Source organism: Podarcis pityusensis (assembly GCF_964106645.2).
Source record: "Podarcis pityusensis genome assembly, chromosome: 16".
In the NCBI taxonomy this organism is placed as follows: domain Eukaryota; kingdom Metazoa; phylum Chordata; class Lepidosauria; order Squamata; family Lacertidae; genus Podarcis; species Podarcis pityusensis.
Window position 1 is genome coordinate 35,301,793 of NC_138041.1, and position 16,084 is coordinate 35,317,876.

General features: G+C 42.8%; 2 protein-coding genes across 6 annotated transcripts in view; one reads left to right on the top strand and one right to left on the bottom strand.

Annotated features, from left to right (window-relative positions):
- Positions 1-9,730, top strand: part of RIMBP2 (RIMS binding protein 2) — a 288,471-nt gene extending 278,741 nt beyond the window's left edge. The window contains exons 23-26 of one of the 2 annotated variants that reach the window (XM_080985025.1): positions 742-845; positions 3,619-3,690; positions 5,535-5,669; positions 5,808-8,202. In XM_080985025.1, coding sequence (XP_080841151.1) covers positions 742-845; positions 3,619-3,690; positions 5,535-5,669; positions 5,808-5,834 — 338 coding nt within the window. In that variant the 3' untranslated portion in view covers positions 5,835-8,202. Of the gene's footprint in view, positions 1-741; positions 846-3,618; positions 3,691-5,534; positions 5,670-5,807 lie in introns of both variants that reach the window. The other variant, XM_080985024.1, reaches the window with a different exon arrangement.
- Positions 9,731-11,945: 2,215 nt separating this feature from the next.
- Positions 11,946-16,084, bottom strand: part of PIWIL1 (piwi like RNA-mediated gene silencing 1) — a 29,143-nt gene continuing 25,004 nt past the window's right edge. For all 4 annotated transcript variants that reach the window (XM_080985117.1, XM_080985116.1, XM_080985119.1 and 1 more), the window contains 2 exons: positions 13,667-13,814; positions 11,946-12,339 (listed from right to left, as the gene is read on the bottom strand). In XM_080985117.1, coding sequence (XP_080841243.1) covers positions 12,223-12,339; positions 13,667-13,814 — 265 coding nt within the window. In that variant the 3' untranslated portion in view covers positions 11,946-12,222. The remainder of the gene's footprint in view (positions 12,340-13,666; positions 13,815-16,084) is intronic.

Consider the following 16,084-nt stretch of genomic DNA (forward strand, 5'->3'; position numbering starts at 1 on the left):
CTTGTCGCTCATTGAGAAAATGTGTATATTTCTGGTGTAAATAATGTTTCTGTTACAGCATGAAAGGTCTTGAAGGAGCCTTCGCTCTTCTAGCAGGCAAAGGTGTTAACAGGATCTGTTTGCAGAGGCTTAAATCAAGATGAATTTAGAGCCCTGCCTTTTAGCTTCAGTTTAGCGGTAGCTTCCCACCACCATTGGTGCACCCATGAACCACTTGTGGTTCTTTCCAATTCTTGAAGACTACAAGCATATGTTGTAAGCTGCTATATGGGGAGCGTCTTCCTGGCCACTATGAAAACAGGATCCTGATATAGACTTAGCTACTGGCCTGAACCAGCAGGGCTCTTCTTGTGTTCCTATGTTCTTCTACCCTCTGTTGCTAAGTCAGGAGAGCAGTCCATTTGGCAGAAGTGGTTTGGATACAGATGAAACCCAGGTCCCTGACCGTCTGAAGCAGCCTTTGCCAACCTTGTGCCCTCCAGAGGCTTTGGACTCCAACTCCCGAAAAGGCCAGGAGGGCACCAGGTTGGCAAAGGCTGATCTGAACAGCACTGTCAAAAGGCAAAGCCAGCCTCAGAGTTAGAAACTGTACCTATTTCATTGTGCCCATTTTAAAGCCAGTGACTTGCTAGCGAACAAGGTCTCAGGTGGGGTTGCTCCCTCGTTTATGTCACAGTTGCATGGTGGTGATATATATTTAAAAGTAACTGTGATAGCTTCTCCTCCCTTTGGCTGGAACAGAAAGGAACAGGAGGAGCGGCCGTCAGCCTGCGGCATCGACCAGGAGAATGGTGGCACTATATGACTACGATCCAAGGGAGAGCTCTCCTAATGTTGACGTGGAGGTACGCATTGAAGAAAACCAAAAAAACCTTCCTTCTAACCTGATTGATACATGGATACAGAAAGAATTAAGTCCTTTGAGGGTGGAGGGGGGTAGCCAGCTTGGTGTCAGGGACTGGCTGGACACAGAGGAGTGGTGGCTGGGTATTGAGAAGTGGGCACCGGCAGAAGTGGAAGTGGAGACTGACTTGGAAGAAGGGATCTGTGATATGGGGGGACCTGTAACAACTGGGAGATGAGAATCAGACACAGAAGGGGGCTGCAGGATTTGAGAGTGAAGAGTCCAGGGCTTCCCCACCTCCTCCTCCTGTGCCTTCCTCTCCTGCTCCCCTGTCTCCCAGGACCAGGAGAGGAATGAAGTGGGAGGAGCAGAAGAAGAAGGTTGCATGCAGGCACAGTCTCCATCTGCTTGCACGCAGACATGTAAGCCCGAGGTTGGGGCCTCCCTGTTGTGCCCACCCAGGAGTAGCTGAGACACGTAGGACTGTTAGACATGCCTTTTCCTAACTTGTAAGTGTACCATATTTTTCGCTCTATAAGATGCACTTTCCCCCTCCTAAAAAGTAAGGGGAAATGTGTGTGCATTTTATGGAGTGAATGCAGGCTCCATGGCTTCAGGGATAGCCGCCCGAAACCTCCGGAGTGCAGCGAGAGTTCTCCCACTGCACTCCGGAGGCTTCGGGCAGCTATCCCTGAAGCCAGGAGAGCAAGAGAGGGGTCGGTGCGGACTGACCCCTCTTGCTCTCCTGGCTTCACTTTGCTGGAGAGGTGCTGCACAGCTTTCCCTTCAGCGAAGCAGGAGGAGAAATGGAAGGGGCTCTGTTTCTCCTGCCACTTCGCTGAAGAGGTGCTGCGCAGAGAGGGAGAGAATTTTTTTTTCTTGTTCTCCTCTAAAACTAAGTGCGTCTTATGGTCAGGAGCGTCTTATAGAGTGAAAAATACGGTGCATTTGACAATAAAGAATTTGTTCCTCACTCTGGACATTGCTTGCCTGACGGCACTTTGACACTTAGTGCCTTCCAGATGTTGCTGGAATTCCATACCCATCATCCCTGACCACTGTGTATCGTGGTTGAGGTTGGTGGGAGTTGCAACGTAAAACAAATGGAGGGCACCACATTGACTACCACAGATTTAGGGGCTGGTTTGTGCCTTCTCTGGTGAGAACTGTAGTCCAAAATAATCATGGCACATACACCGGAAGCACCAGGGAGACCAGTGGTCCCCCAGGTGCTGTTAAACTCCAGTTCTCAGCCCTAGGCAGCCTTGCCAGTGGTCAGAGCCAAGGATGGAGGAGAAATCAGGTTCAGTTCACATTTGAAGCCAAGCCAATCGAAGTTGCATTTCCCAATATGAGAACTGCAACACAGCCCTCCTTCAAAATTTGCACTTGTCCAAATTGTGTGGTGCAGTTCTCCAACCAACCAATTGGTTACAAATTGCATAAATTTGGGGGTGGGGACATTGGGAAAAGATGGTGTTGTTTTCACTAACACAACAGAACTGCATTTTATTAGGGGAAACTCTCTTTTTTAAGAGAAATTTGCACTGAAATGCTGAAGAATTTTCATGGTTGTTTTTTTAAAAAACCCAAAACCAACTTCTGATTGCTTCAAAAAAAAGTGTGTAGAACTGAATTTAATTTTTTTTTTAAAAAAAAGAACTTGCTCCTATTAAAATGAATTCCCACCCATAATTACTTACTTATGACCAGGTATAGCATAAGGCATAGACTTCAACAGGTTTCAGATCGGGGACTCGCCTGCAACATCACCCACCACCATGGAACCAGCTTTTAATGTCTTGCCAAAAACATGGAGTTGGTACACCAGCATGAGAAAAAACTCTCCCTTAGAATTTCTTCTTCTACACAGGCATTAAAATTAAATTCTGCCAGCGCATCTCACCAGCTCCCTCTTTCTCTTTTCCCTCTTTTCTTTAAAAGTATACCAAACAGAAAAGGGAAAGATGGAACCTGGGGTTTTCTGCCTGCAACGCAGATGCTGTGCTACCGAGTGCTACCCCGTGTCTGTTCTGACATTCATCCTCCTCCCCTCATACGTATATGTGCTTGCTAGTTCAGGGTTGCACTTTGTGCATTTGATGAAGTGAAACTCTGGCCTGCAACAGCTCACGCCAGAATAAACCTTAGTTTTTAAAGGAACCTCAAGACTCGTTGTTTGCTGCATTAGACTAATGTAAGAAGACTTCTGTAAATAGTGGCAGCAGGAGATACAGTCAACTCACCAATAATAAACAGAGGTGCTACTAGATATCCATCATTTTTTATTATTATTATTATTATTATTATTATTATTATTATTATTATTATCATTAGTAGTAGTAGTATACCGCCCTATACCCAAAGGTCTCAGGGTGGTTCACTTAAAAAGATCACAGGTATATAAAATAAAAATAAAATCAATAATCTAATAATACTCCCCCCAGAAGAGCCACATTTTAAAAGGGTATGGGATGCTGATCAGGTCACCCAAAGGCCTGGTTAAAAAAGGCTTTTGCCTGGCACCTAAAGGTGTATAAGGAAGGTGTCAGGCGAACTTCCCTGGGGAGAGCATTCCACAGATGGGGAGCCACTGCAGAGAAGGCCTCTTCTTGTGTTGCCACCCTCTGGACCTCTTGAGGAGGCAGCACACAAAGTAGAGCCTCAGGGTCTGGGTAGGTTCATATGGAAAGAAGCGATCCTTGATGCAGCATCAAAAACTGAACCCTGCTTTGCAAAACCTGGTGATGCTGTCCTTTATTCTCTTTCCACAGGCTGAGCTAACATTTTGTACAGGAGACATTATAACAGTCATTGGAGAAATTGATGAAGATGGCTTTTATTATGTAAGTGTCCTGTTTCTTTCTTTCCACTACTCTGTTCCAGTTGTAGTATTGAGTCCATTCATTGGCAGCAAACCCTCTTCCACTCAGGGTGTTACAAACCAAGAACAGCCTATTTTTTCTTTTCAAGAGTGCCCCCTGGAACCAGAGAGCCTTCCCTGCTTTTGTATACACCAGCAAGAGCAGACTAGTTAGGCTCTTTTTCCAGTCAAGACCCCAGATACAAAAACAAGAAACTGCCCCCCTTGCAACCCCCGCCACCGCCCCCCCCCCAAAAAAACAAGCTACAGTTCAAATCCAGCAGGAAATTGTAGCACAGAGCGGAAACAGCTGCAAATACCAGAGGACAGCAAACACACCTACTCAGTCAGGTCTAATAAAAGAGCCAAGTTTCAGCTGGTGCCCCGAATGACCCAACATTCAGGGGCTTGCTTGAGAAGCTTCTTTGGGGGAAGGCATCCCACATGGTGGATCCCAAAACTAGAGAGGTCCTGCTCCTTAGATCTGTGTCTAGGTTCGCTGTGCTTCCCCAGGGTTTGCTTCCTTTGGGATGAGGCAGAGCAGAGACCGTATCTTCTCTAGGATATGTGGTTCATTTACATATATATACAACCTGAGCCTATGATGGAGAGGTTCACATCAGCACCCCAAAAGGTCTTGTTTCTCCCAGAGCCCACAGCCTTGGATTCAAACAGAAATCAATCATGACGCTCTCTCCTGCTACTTTGCTTCCAGCTCACATAAACAACTCTCCACTGTCCTTTTAACTATCCTAGTTGAGGCAGCCACCCATTTGTCCTCTGACACAGGTCCACTTCCTTTGTTTCCTTATTGGCCCATTACCAGGAAACTGGCTTGGTTGTTTCAGGAATTTGGAAGTGATTTTGCTGGATCCAGCAATTAGGAGGATCTCAGTATATACACAACCCTGAATTTGGAGGTGCACACTGAGCAAGGTCTGATATTTACACAAGGGGATACCTATCCTGGAGAAGTAGCTTCAAGGTAGAGTAGCAAACTAGTGAGTAAGTCACGGTACTTCAGTAATCCACCCATTTGATCATCTGCCGCTTTTAACTTTCTACATTTTTTTCCCTTTTCATATGGATCTTCTGCAATTCACTGTGGTTTGCTCATCAGCGAGAAAGTAGTGTTAATGGCTCTGAAAACCTTGATTCTAACTAAGGTTTGCTAGTTTATCACTGGGGGGGTCAAGGAAAAAGAAGGGAAGCAGGAACACTCCATCCCAGCTGGTCATTACAATTTGAAATTAGGGCTGGGAGGGAAAGTAGGTTTGGTTTGTGTTTTCATTTGAACCTACCTAATTCAGTTCCTGAAACAACCCACAACTCAAAAGTGCACTTCTTCAAATTTTGCCACGCAGTCCTCTAACAAAATGAATGGATATCCTGTTATGGATGCTTTAGCTGAGATTCCTGCATTGCAGGGGGTTGGACTAGATGACCCCTGGGTACCTTCCAACTCTTAAGATTCTATGAAAATTTAAATGCATATATGAGCAAAGATGCTCATAAAATGCAAAAAAGGGAAGTATTTGTTGCAAGAATGGCATACCAAAATGCTGGATTTTCACGAGGACTTTAAAAAAATGCAAACCAATGCAGAAATGTGGAGAACTGGGCTTAACACTGGGGAAAATGGGAAACAGAAAAGGTCAGATTCATGTATCCCAGTACATTTCCCTTTTGGTCCGTGTCTTTGACCTTGTAAGCCTGACTGTCTGTCAGCTATTTTGGAAACCATTTTTGGAATTTGTGGATTTTTTTTGCAAGGAAGATTTATTTAATATGGATTATCACTTCCCACCTCACCTGCTTACATTCCAGGGCGAACTTAATGGCCAGAAGGGTTTGGTTCCTTCAAACTTTCTTGAAGAAGTGCCTGATGATGTAGACGTCTACTTGTCTGATGCCCCAGCACGATATACTCAAGATACGCCAATACGTACGAAAGCAAAAAGGGTAAGCAAGCATTGAATAACAAAAACACATTTATTCCTTTTTTGGTTCTGTTTCCTCCCCCCCCCCCCATATTTCATATCAGATTTAGTTATGAGTATCATCTGTCAACATTTTTAAAATCCATTTTTTTGTTTTTAGGACATGCTGCGGGGGAAATGCCAATAAACACAGAAATAACTTGTTCTTCCACTAGTGTGTATAATAGTATCATGAGCATTTAGCTACGAACCATTCGTTTTGTGTTTGGTTCATTGCAATGCAAGCTTAGCTTTTCAAGCATTTTTCTGCCTTGCAATTATTTAACAGCTGCAGAATATAGGTATGCTATAGTGTTAAATGCAACACAGAACAAGGGGGTGGGGGGGGAGGGAAGGGACATGCTCCAGCAAGCTTGCGTAGACCATAAACTCAAACCATTCAAAATCCTCACCCCAACCCCGCTGCCAGCAAGTATCCCACAAAGGTGCCCATCTCTGAAAAGTATTCATGTGTAGTATCTCACTTCTGTCTTCTTTCATCACTGCAGTTTTTATATATTATATTTTATGTATATTTTTATTTCTTTGCTCATCTGCTTGGGAACAGAAGAAGAGTGTTCATTTCACACCTTAAAAAAAGGCAATGTAGCCTTCACGTAAGTGAGCAACTGAAGATACCAGTAAAAATATCAATTCAAGCTAGCTGGCATTATCTAATGCAGCCGTCTTAGCACCTAAATGTGCAGAGAGAGAAATATGTCTCCAAAACCATTAGCCCTGGTTGGTTGCAGACTTTCCTTCGATGTACTTTTTCCCCCCTTCTTTTTATTTTTCTAAAAAAAAAAATTCTCAACATCTAGGGTCTATATAGTCATAAAATGTCAACAGAATTGACTTATCTCACTGTTTTCTTCCTCCTTGTATTCAGGGCTCATGTTCGTAAAAAAAAAAAAAAAAGTTTTAACATTTGGAACATATTTCTTACTGGACGCATTGTTTGTTTGCATAAAAAAGTGTTCCTAGTGTCTAATTCCAAAGAGAAGCTGCATATTGCATTGTTAGCCAATCTGGGAGGAAAGCCCCCCACCTCCAGGAGAGGGAGGGGGTAAAAGCACAAAACAGACACACCCTTGATAAGTGTAACACTGTAAGCAGATCAGTATGGTAGATAAAAAGAAAGGGGTATGTTTGTATCTGAGAACACATTAACCTCAAATATCTGCTTCAACTGTTTGCCTTAAAAGTTCCTCTGCTGGTCAATGATACCCCAAGTTTGCCTATGGCAGTATCTTCTCCATAGTCATCATTCAATAAATAATAATAATAATACAAACTCTCCAATAGCATAGTCCTACACCCATGTTTGCAAAGCACTCGGCGGCTCTTTGGTTTATCAATGCAATAACTGTTGACATAGACATGCAGCTCAAACCCATGAATGAATGCATTAGAGCTCAATATATATATGGTATCTTCAGGTGTACGTTGGGGGTGCTTCTACGAAGTGGTTCTTTTTTGTTTTCTTCATTAGACAAAGACCTTGATTTGAGATCAAAGTAAGCTTGTGACCTCTTTTCTTCAATTTCAGTTCCGTTCATTAAACTGAGCCTGATCTAGATTTTCTGGATACAGTGGGGACCACGCAAGTGTCATAGCTGCCAGAAAGAATTGGTGGCCGGCTTATAAGCATTAAGCAAGCACTGCGACCGGTGTGGTCACTCACAAGTTTTCACTCTCGAATGACTTTCATACATATCAATGCACTCTGTGCAAGGAAGTATTCATTCCCTGTAACCAGCCATTTTACAAGAAATCCTATTGTATAAAAAGTGTGTATTACTACCATCGAAGGTCAGGAAGCTTTCTTTGATTATGATTAAGGTTCATTTTAGCTTTTTTTCTTTCAACCAGTGTGCCATCTTATAAAATATGTATATACAGTATTGCTTTTCTTAAAAAAAAAGTGTCCAATGGATCTCAAAAATTAAGGGGGGGGGGTAAAGCCTCTGATTATATTATCTCCACAACTGGCGATTCCCTGTGGAAACTGGCTGGTGTATATATAGAACTTGGCATTTGTAGTACTTAGTTCCATTTTCTCACGTGCTCAGGGTCACCAAGAGTACCACAATGTGAAAAGGCAATTTTAATTTTGGCCAAAATCCAGTTCCGAGTCACCCGGTTAAAATAAGCAGTACAATTTATTTTACCAAAACAAAAAAACCCCCACAAATTCAACCCTTCAGCTGTATATGCTGTTTTTCTCACTACTTTGGTAAATTAGCTAAATCTGTTGTGTGGCATACTTTAAAGGAAAAAAAATGGATTGTCCAAAAAAGAAAAAATTAACAAAAAAAAAATGTTACCAACTTTCTTGTTGTTTGGCTTTCATTCAGTAAACTGTAACAATGTACCTACTAGGTTCCTCCTGAGAATACAGGTACCTCACCAAGGAGAGCACCATCCCCCACAGTCCATCTCCATACGGGGTCACCTACGTCATCTGTGGGTTCTGGTAGTCCCGGGCGAGGCAGGGAACTGTCCTCGAAAAAGAAAAAGGGGCTGATTTCCAAAGGGAAGAAACTTCTGAAAAAGCTTGGTGCAGTGAAATGATTTCGTGTTCATCTGGACAACCTATAAAGCTTCAGATCTATGTATTTTTTTTTCTTAACAAAATAAAATGATTAAAAACTTCAAAAAAACAAACAAACTAGGGCTTTCATGACTATTCTGAACCTCTTTCTATAGAGAACCTGGCCATTTCCTAACACATTCCGACATCAGCAAAAACATCTTTGACTGGTTTGGTGTCAAGTTCCTTAAATCTGATGGCAAGGAGGGGAGGGAGGGGGAAAATATCAACGTGGCATTCTTACTAAAAAGCACAGTGTTGCCAACATGCATTTTAAAAATATATATAAAGGGAAGACTGAAGGGATTGAGGAACATCACGAGAACCAACCATCTTATGACAAGGCAACTCTCTTCCAGCTACCAACTTTGGATACATTTTGGTACGTTTCCCTCCCTTAAAGTGGAGAAAGAAAATCTTGTTCTTTGATCCCTCTTCTGCCGTTTACCCACAACTTTACACATAAATGGTCTTGAAACTCCTAGTTTATTCCGCCTTGATGTTTGCCTTATTAATGCACAAATGATTTGTACTGTCTAAACTATACAGCGTATACTTTGTATGTACTGTGTATTCAACTGTCTTTCCATCCTTCACCAAGACATTGGTAATTTTAAAAGATCAAGTAATTGGTGTTGCGGACTCCGTTCAATGTCCAATGTAATTCCTGGGAGTCTGAAAGTGTTGTGCAAAGATGCATTCTTAAACATCTGTACGAGTTCTGCTATTCAACCTCTCAAGTACATCAAAAGCCAGATTTACTGCATAAAAAAATATTCAGAGAATGCACAGTCAAGCCATTTTAAAAATATATATATATATATATTTCTGTAGGTCCTGGCACCAGTAAAGGTTTTGGTATTCCAACAGCCAGATAATTTTTCTAAAAAAAAAAAAGTATCTTGCAATGCAGTCGAGCTGGACACCATTTTTTTGGTACTGATCTCAGAAGTATGCTAGACACAAAAGTGAGGAAGTGCTACAATGAGAAAGTTGTGTTATTCACTGACCATCGCCAGCAAGAAGTTACTAAAACAGATAAAGATTGCTACGTTTGCCACTACATACTATGTCCTAATATTGGCATTATGGTTTGGGAGGGGGGGGAAAGATTTTAAAAAGCCCTATGTAGTTGATGGCAGGCATATTTGGCTGTTACTTTTGTAACTTGTCCATTTGTAAATTCTTTTTACTGTTTATACATACTTTTCAGACTGCCTTTCTTTTTGTAATTGATGGAAGGTTTATAATATGAATGATCAAAGCTTTTCCCCATTGTGTCTTCAAAGAAATATAATGTAAATTCTTGTAAAATAATCTAGTGTGCTAGATTTATGAAATTAAAAGAAAAATACTGGCCTAAATTTGTGGTAAAGTATTGTGTGGGCGTGTGCATGTGTACAGTTGTTCATGTGTAAAATATTTTATATAAATAAATTTGATATTTTGTAGGTTTGTCTTTGTTGCCTCTTTATTGACGAAGTTAGGAAGGCGGCAAGCTCTTCCAAGGATTCAGAAACCCCAAAGAGCCCAGTCTCTCTTCTAATACACCCTCCACAGCAATGCAGTCATTCTTTTTCAGAGTATCAAGAGCAGGCATAGGCAAACTTGGCCCTCCAGATGTTTTTAGGACTACAACTCCCATCATCCCTAGCTACCAGGACCAGTGGTCAGGGATGATGGGAGTTGTAGTCCCAAGACATCTGGAGAGCCGAGTTTGCCTATGCCTGATCAAGAGATTTTGGTTTAAGACAGATTGCCAAGCACCCCAGCCCTCTTAAGCAGTACTAACACTATATGCCCCTCCCCGCCAAATCATGAATGAAATCATTCAAACAAGTCTCTCAGGAATCCATTTTCAGTCTTTCTTGAAGGAGCAAGCCTGGATGCATGTGTATACATCCAATAAACGAACAGTCAAGGTAAGTAATTCCCCCCATCAAGGGCTGGGGACCATTTTCCTCCACACCTATTTACTGCCCTCCAACTGTAGGCATTCCAAACAGACATTAAGCATAAAGGTAAAGCAGACATAATCAGTGCTCACAAGCTAAGCCAGTAGCTGCTGTTTGCTGGCTGGCTGGCTGAAACAGCAGAAATAAATCAATTGAACTAAATGGTGCTTACTACAGAGTAGACATGCATTATTTTACTTTGACCTTGCCATTCACAACACCTCAGAAATAAATCCCCTGGAACAAGGTTGTTCAACACGGAGCCCACAAGGCACCTGGCAGGGCAGGGAACTGGAAGTGGCTCCTGGGGTGCTTTCCCAGATTTGGAAAGGAGGTGGGAGGGCTCTAGGACCGTGTCTTTCCCAAAGCCCGGCAAGTGCTGCCAGATTTTGAGGTGTCCTTTGGCTTGGTGCCCAGTGTGGGGGACCCAGTTGTGCTGCCCTAAACCTGGCACTACCCACTGCCCACCAGTATCAGAAAGGAGGGAGTGAAGGGCTAGGTGAGAACCACCTCCAAGTCCCGGGAGGAACAGAGACCTGGCAGTGCTGCTGCTGCTGCTTAGTTGGGCTCCTCATGGGCTCTGCTGTGTGTAGGTCAATGGCCTGCCTGGAGGCCAGAGGAGTTGAATCAGTGGGGTAGGGAGAAGCAGCAGAGATTTGGGGCCATCTGGGTGGGTAGGTAGGTGGTTGTGGAAAAACCTGCCTAGTGGGGAAGAACATAGGCTCCTGGTTTTAGATCGACATAAGGCTCTTTAAATCTCCCCCTTGCCAAAGATCTCACACTTAACCCAAGATCCCTGGGTTTTTCCTCATTTCCGGGCTTTGCATCTACTAATTTGTCAGGTACCCTGAGCTTGTGTATTAAATTTAACAAATATTCATACTATTAATTGTATATTTATATATAATTAAATAACATGTGTCAAAGTACTGCTGTGGCCCACTTGGTCTGAGGCTGAACCACCCTGCCCAGCTACAACTTGGTAGGATAAATCTGTTCTGGAGGGGGCTCTTTTGCCTACAATTTCCATGAAAAAGAATCAAGTTATAGCTGCAGTAACATCTAAAGATGTTAATAGTTTCCATTATATATGTCAATGGGGAAGAGCAGAACTTTTGTTTGTCCAATCTGACTTGCTATTTGGATGTAAATTGGATCTATTAAAAGCAGAATGGCTCCAAAACAGGTTGGACGGCTTTCCAACACTACACATACAAGACAAATCTTGTGCCCACTACATATTTTAATTGACCCCAATTATTTAATGGGGACGTGGGTGGCGCTGTGGGTTAAACCACAGAGCCTAGGACTTGCCGATCAGAAGGTCGGCGGTTCGTATCCCCACAACGGGGTGAGCTCCTGTTGCTCGGTCCCTGCTCCTGCCAACCTAGCAGTTCGAAAGCATGTCAAAGTGCAAGTAGATAAATAGGTACCGCTCCGGCGGGAGGGTAAACAGCGTTTCCGTGCACTGCTCTGGTTCACCAGAAGCGGCCTAGTCATGCTGGCCACATGACCCAGAAGCTGTACGCCGGCTCCCTCAGCCAATAAAGCGAGATGAGAGCCGCAACCTCAGTCGGTCACGACTGGACCTAATGGTCAGGGGTCCCTTTACCTTTACTATTTAATGAAGAAACAATTGAGGACTTAGTCTTCTATTTAAGCTTACTGTGTTCACTCATTCTCCGGAATGAAAAGTACCAATAAATTCAGATTAATGTGTTAACAGTTTATTGAAATGGAAATATATGGATCTTTAGCAAGAACCATGTTCAAAAAACCAAGTACACTTTATCAAACAAAACTAACTAAAAATTCATCTTGCTGAAGTCACAAGTAATAGTTTGACATAATACTAAGTGAAACAGCATAGCATGATGAAACAATCGTTTGTTTTTTTAAGCTCCACATTCAAGACATCTCTAAAAGGGAGAAAAATGTCTACGATACAAGTTATCTTCCCATACTGTTCTTCATCCTCTCCTGTAAGATCACAAGTAATAGAGATTCTCTGACAGCGACAAGTTAGGTTCCCTGTGTATGCTCTGACCCACAAGGAAAGCCAGCTTGTGGGCATATTGGCAGGGAGCAGGAACTCTAATAACCCCCTATGGAGAAAACAAACATATTACAGGAGGCAGGTACAGCAAGCTGGTGCCCTCCTCTTAGGCACATCACAAACTAAAAGTTGCACTTTCAAAGGACAAATATGATGAAGAGACAGGGCCTAAGATAGCACAATTATCATTAAAATGTACATCTCAAATTCAGCTTAGCTGCCTCCTCCATTCCGCCTTAATGGAAATCTACCCAGAAATCTCCTTTCTGCTGCCCTCACCAACAGAAGTTAAAAATCAACAAGAATCTAAATAAATATTCTATTGAGAATGTGGCAGAGAGGTGGGACCAAGTCTCTCATGTCTCCTCTCAAAAGAATGACTGGAGAATTGTTTTACTTTCAAAGGACCTTCTTATTGAGAAATGTCATTTGGCCCCATCTGGAGAAATGCAGTTTGGTCCCAATGGATTTATGCTCATGGCTACAATGTACTACTGATGCTGGGTAATATGATTTTGTGATGGCCCTTGTGTGAGGTTCTGCAAGTAAACAGAATTTAAGACATTCTCATTAGTGGCATTCAATCTATCAAAGCCACCCATAACAGGATTCCTGAGCTAGTTTGCATGTCACAATAAGCTAGTCTTAAACTGCAGTTTAGCCATCAATGTATCTCTGACGTGCTATGCAGATCCCCATGCTGCTTTCTCTGGGTTCAGATTAGATTACAAGACTCATTTGAGCTGCACTGGGTGGGAGGAGCAGAATGGAATGGAGCCACATGAATGATTCTACCAGGCTTTTAAGGAAACTGTCTTATGACACATGAAGAATCACCTCAATAGGATGCAATTATAGTTAGGTGGGCTTCTTCAAGCCAGTTTTCTGCTTCAGACACAGACAAATTGTATTAATGTGTTAAGCAAAAGCAGCATGCACGGTAAGGGAACACTTAAGCAAATTCAGCTAGCTTGCTTGTCTACTTAGTAATTTGGATACCCTCTGCCCCGTATTTCTGCCTCCCCACCCCACCTCATTCAGAATTTTATTGATTCTTAAGGAATCGACTAGCAGGCAGAAATGCTAATAAGCCTTACAAAAACGAAGTTGCATTACCAATTCTCTTTCTACCCCAAATGGATGACTGTGGGCAGAGGAGCCCACAACAAGCTTTTTGTTGGAACTCACATCTGTTCCCAAATGTACTGGAGCAAAGCAGAACTAAAAGTGGAAAGTTACTCCTCCCCAAGCGTCCAGAGCAAAGATTCTGAACCTGATTTGCAGGAACCCTGCTTATTAGAGGACCTGGGAGGAGTTAACTCATTTGAGGATATCATCTGCTGAGAGAGAAGTGTATTTATTGTACATATACTTACTGGCCAGTTGTAATACATATGGCAGAGCTTGTATGTTAGCCTCTGCATGTAGTCCGGCTTCAGGGCACTATTATCATAGATTACATTGTAGTGGGTTGGTGCAACACTGCCAGTTCTCACAGACTGACTCACAATAAAGAAATCGTACCTTTAATAGAAGAAAATTACAATTCAGAATGGAATTCCAGACAAGTGCAAGTTAAGGAACACATGCTATGAGGGGAGAAACTTTGTGCTAGCCATCAGGCAATGGCTTTTTCCACCTGCCTTGTCCTACCCTCCAGCCTTAAGAGCCTTTGTAAGGGAGCTGTTTCTAGAGGAAAGAACTGTGAGGGGAGAGAGACTGTTTGCCATCAGTGTGTGGTTGGTTTCACCCCACCTCCAGCGTGAGGAACCTTCAGATGAGTAGCTGACACAGGCATTGTGTGTCTTTTAATGAGCTGAACAGAAAGAAAGATTATGAAGCATAGGGATGGGGAATGTGTGTGCATGAATTTAACAGTGCTTAGTTTGTTTTTTGGTTGCCATTTTGCTACTGTTTTTAATATTGTGACATATACTCAGAGTCGCAAAGTGATTTCATGCTCTTTATTCAGCTCATAGTGGTGAGGAGGAATGAATGCAAGTCCCCTCAAAGTATCTGCTTTATATACATTATTTACACAATGGGCTGCACATGACTGGCTAATTCTGGAATTCTACTGTAAGCCAATCAGGTTGTGGATTCACTTATATCTGGAGCATGATTGGGTGGTTCCTGCCAACCAATCATACTGCTGCATTGTTCTAGGACCAATCAGACTGCTGCATTCTGAATCCTATTGTTCTAGGACCAATCAGACTGCTGCAATTTGGATCCTATTCAACTCATTACATAACATATTGTTTTAGAGATTATAAGTGCTATATTAATTTGTTAATCATATAATATGAATTTGCCTTAATTGTGATGTTCTACTTATTTTTTAGTCATTTTGTTAATACAGTGGTGCCTCGCAAGACGAAAAGAATCCGTTCCGCGAGTCTCTTCGTCTTGCGGGTTTTTTCGTCTTGCGAAGCAAGCCCATTAGCGGTTTAGCGGATTAGCGCTACAGTACAGTATTAGCGGCTTAGCTGATAAGCGGCTTAGCGATCAGCTGTTAAGCGGCTTAACGATCAGCTGATAAGCGGCTTAACGATCAGCTGATAAGCGGCTTAGCGATCAGCTGTTAAGCGGCTTAGCCGATCAGCTTATAAGTGGTTTAGCGGCTTGGGAAAAAGGGGGGGGAAAGGGAAAAAACCCCGCAGGAACTCGCAAGACATTTTCGTCTTGCGAAGCAAGCACATAGGAAATTCGTTTTGCGAAGCACCTCCAAAACGGAAAACCCTTTCGTCTAGCGGGTTTTCCGTCTTGCGAGGCATTCGTCTTGCGGGGCACCACTGTAGTGTTTTATAGATTGCAATTGTTTAACTGATGACATGTTATTCTATGATTCTGTATTTGTAACGTTCAGGTTATTTACTGTTTAAGCTGCTTTGTAATTCATTTGAATGAAAAGTGGCATAATGAATGACCTCTCTCCCCCCACCCCACCGACAAAGAATAATGCACACACTTTCCTAGGTTTTGCTTAATCTATACCAAACAGTGCGTATCTAGCAAGTATCTAGAATTGTTGGGTGCCTTCCGAAGTGCACCCTTTGATTTAGCACCTTCACCTGAAGTCCACTCAAGGTAAATACAAGTCAGAGGAGTAATCCATTGTATTCATTCATACAAGGATACCTTCTCACACAGAAGTAACAATTGTTTACAATAAACTGTATTTCACTGTGGATGTACAGAGGATCCCAGATTACTTCCAGAATCTCATCACTCAATACTTAGTTGTCTCATGGGATGAGAGAGAGGCAGCATCTCTCACTCCTGCTTGCTCTCTAGCTTCCTGAAAGGGGGCAGGAGCCCTTGTGCCATCCAAGGTACATTTAGAAGGCAGTAGTGCAGGGAGCAGGTCCTAAGGAGCACTAGGTTGAGGCATGAAAGGAGGAAGGGAAAGTTCAGGTGCAGTGTGCTGAATTATAGCAAACTTGTTACAGCAAGACAGGGAGGAGACCAGAAGGAAAAATATACTGTATATGGAGAGCAGATTGTGGTGGCAAGAAGACCTGATGTAATGGCAACTGTGCCAAAGGCTTCACTTGTGGGTTCAGAAACAGACTGGGCTGAGACTCCCTGGCAAGCCTGAAGCAGTTTGGCCCCAGGAACAAGTTGCTGAGATTGTGGGGGAAGGAGATTTTCCTCTGACGGATTAATAGGCCACACAGGAGGCCACATAGATCAACAAAGTCAATTCTCTTGCCCACTGTGCTGGAGTCCACAGAAGAAAGCAGCTGCTGGGTCTCCCTAACTCTGCAGTGGCTGAATTGAGGAGGGAACTT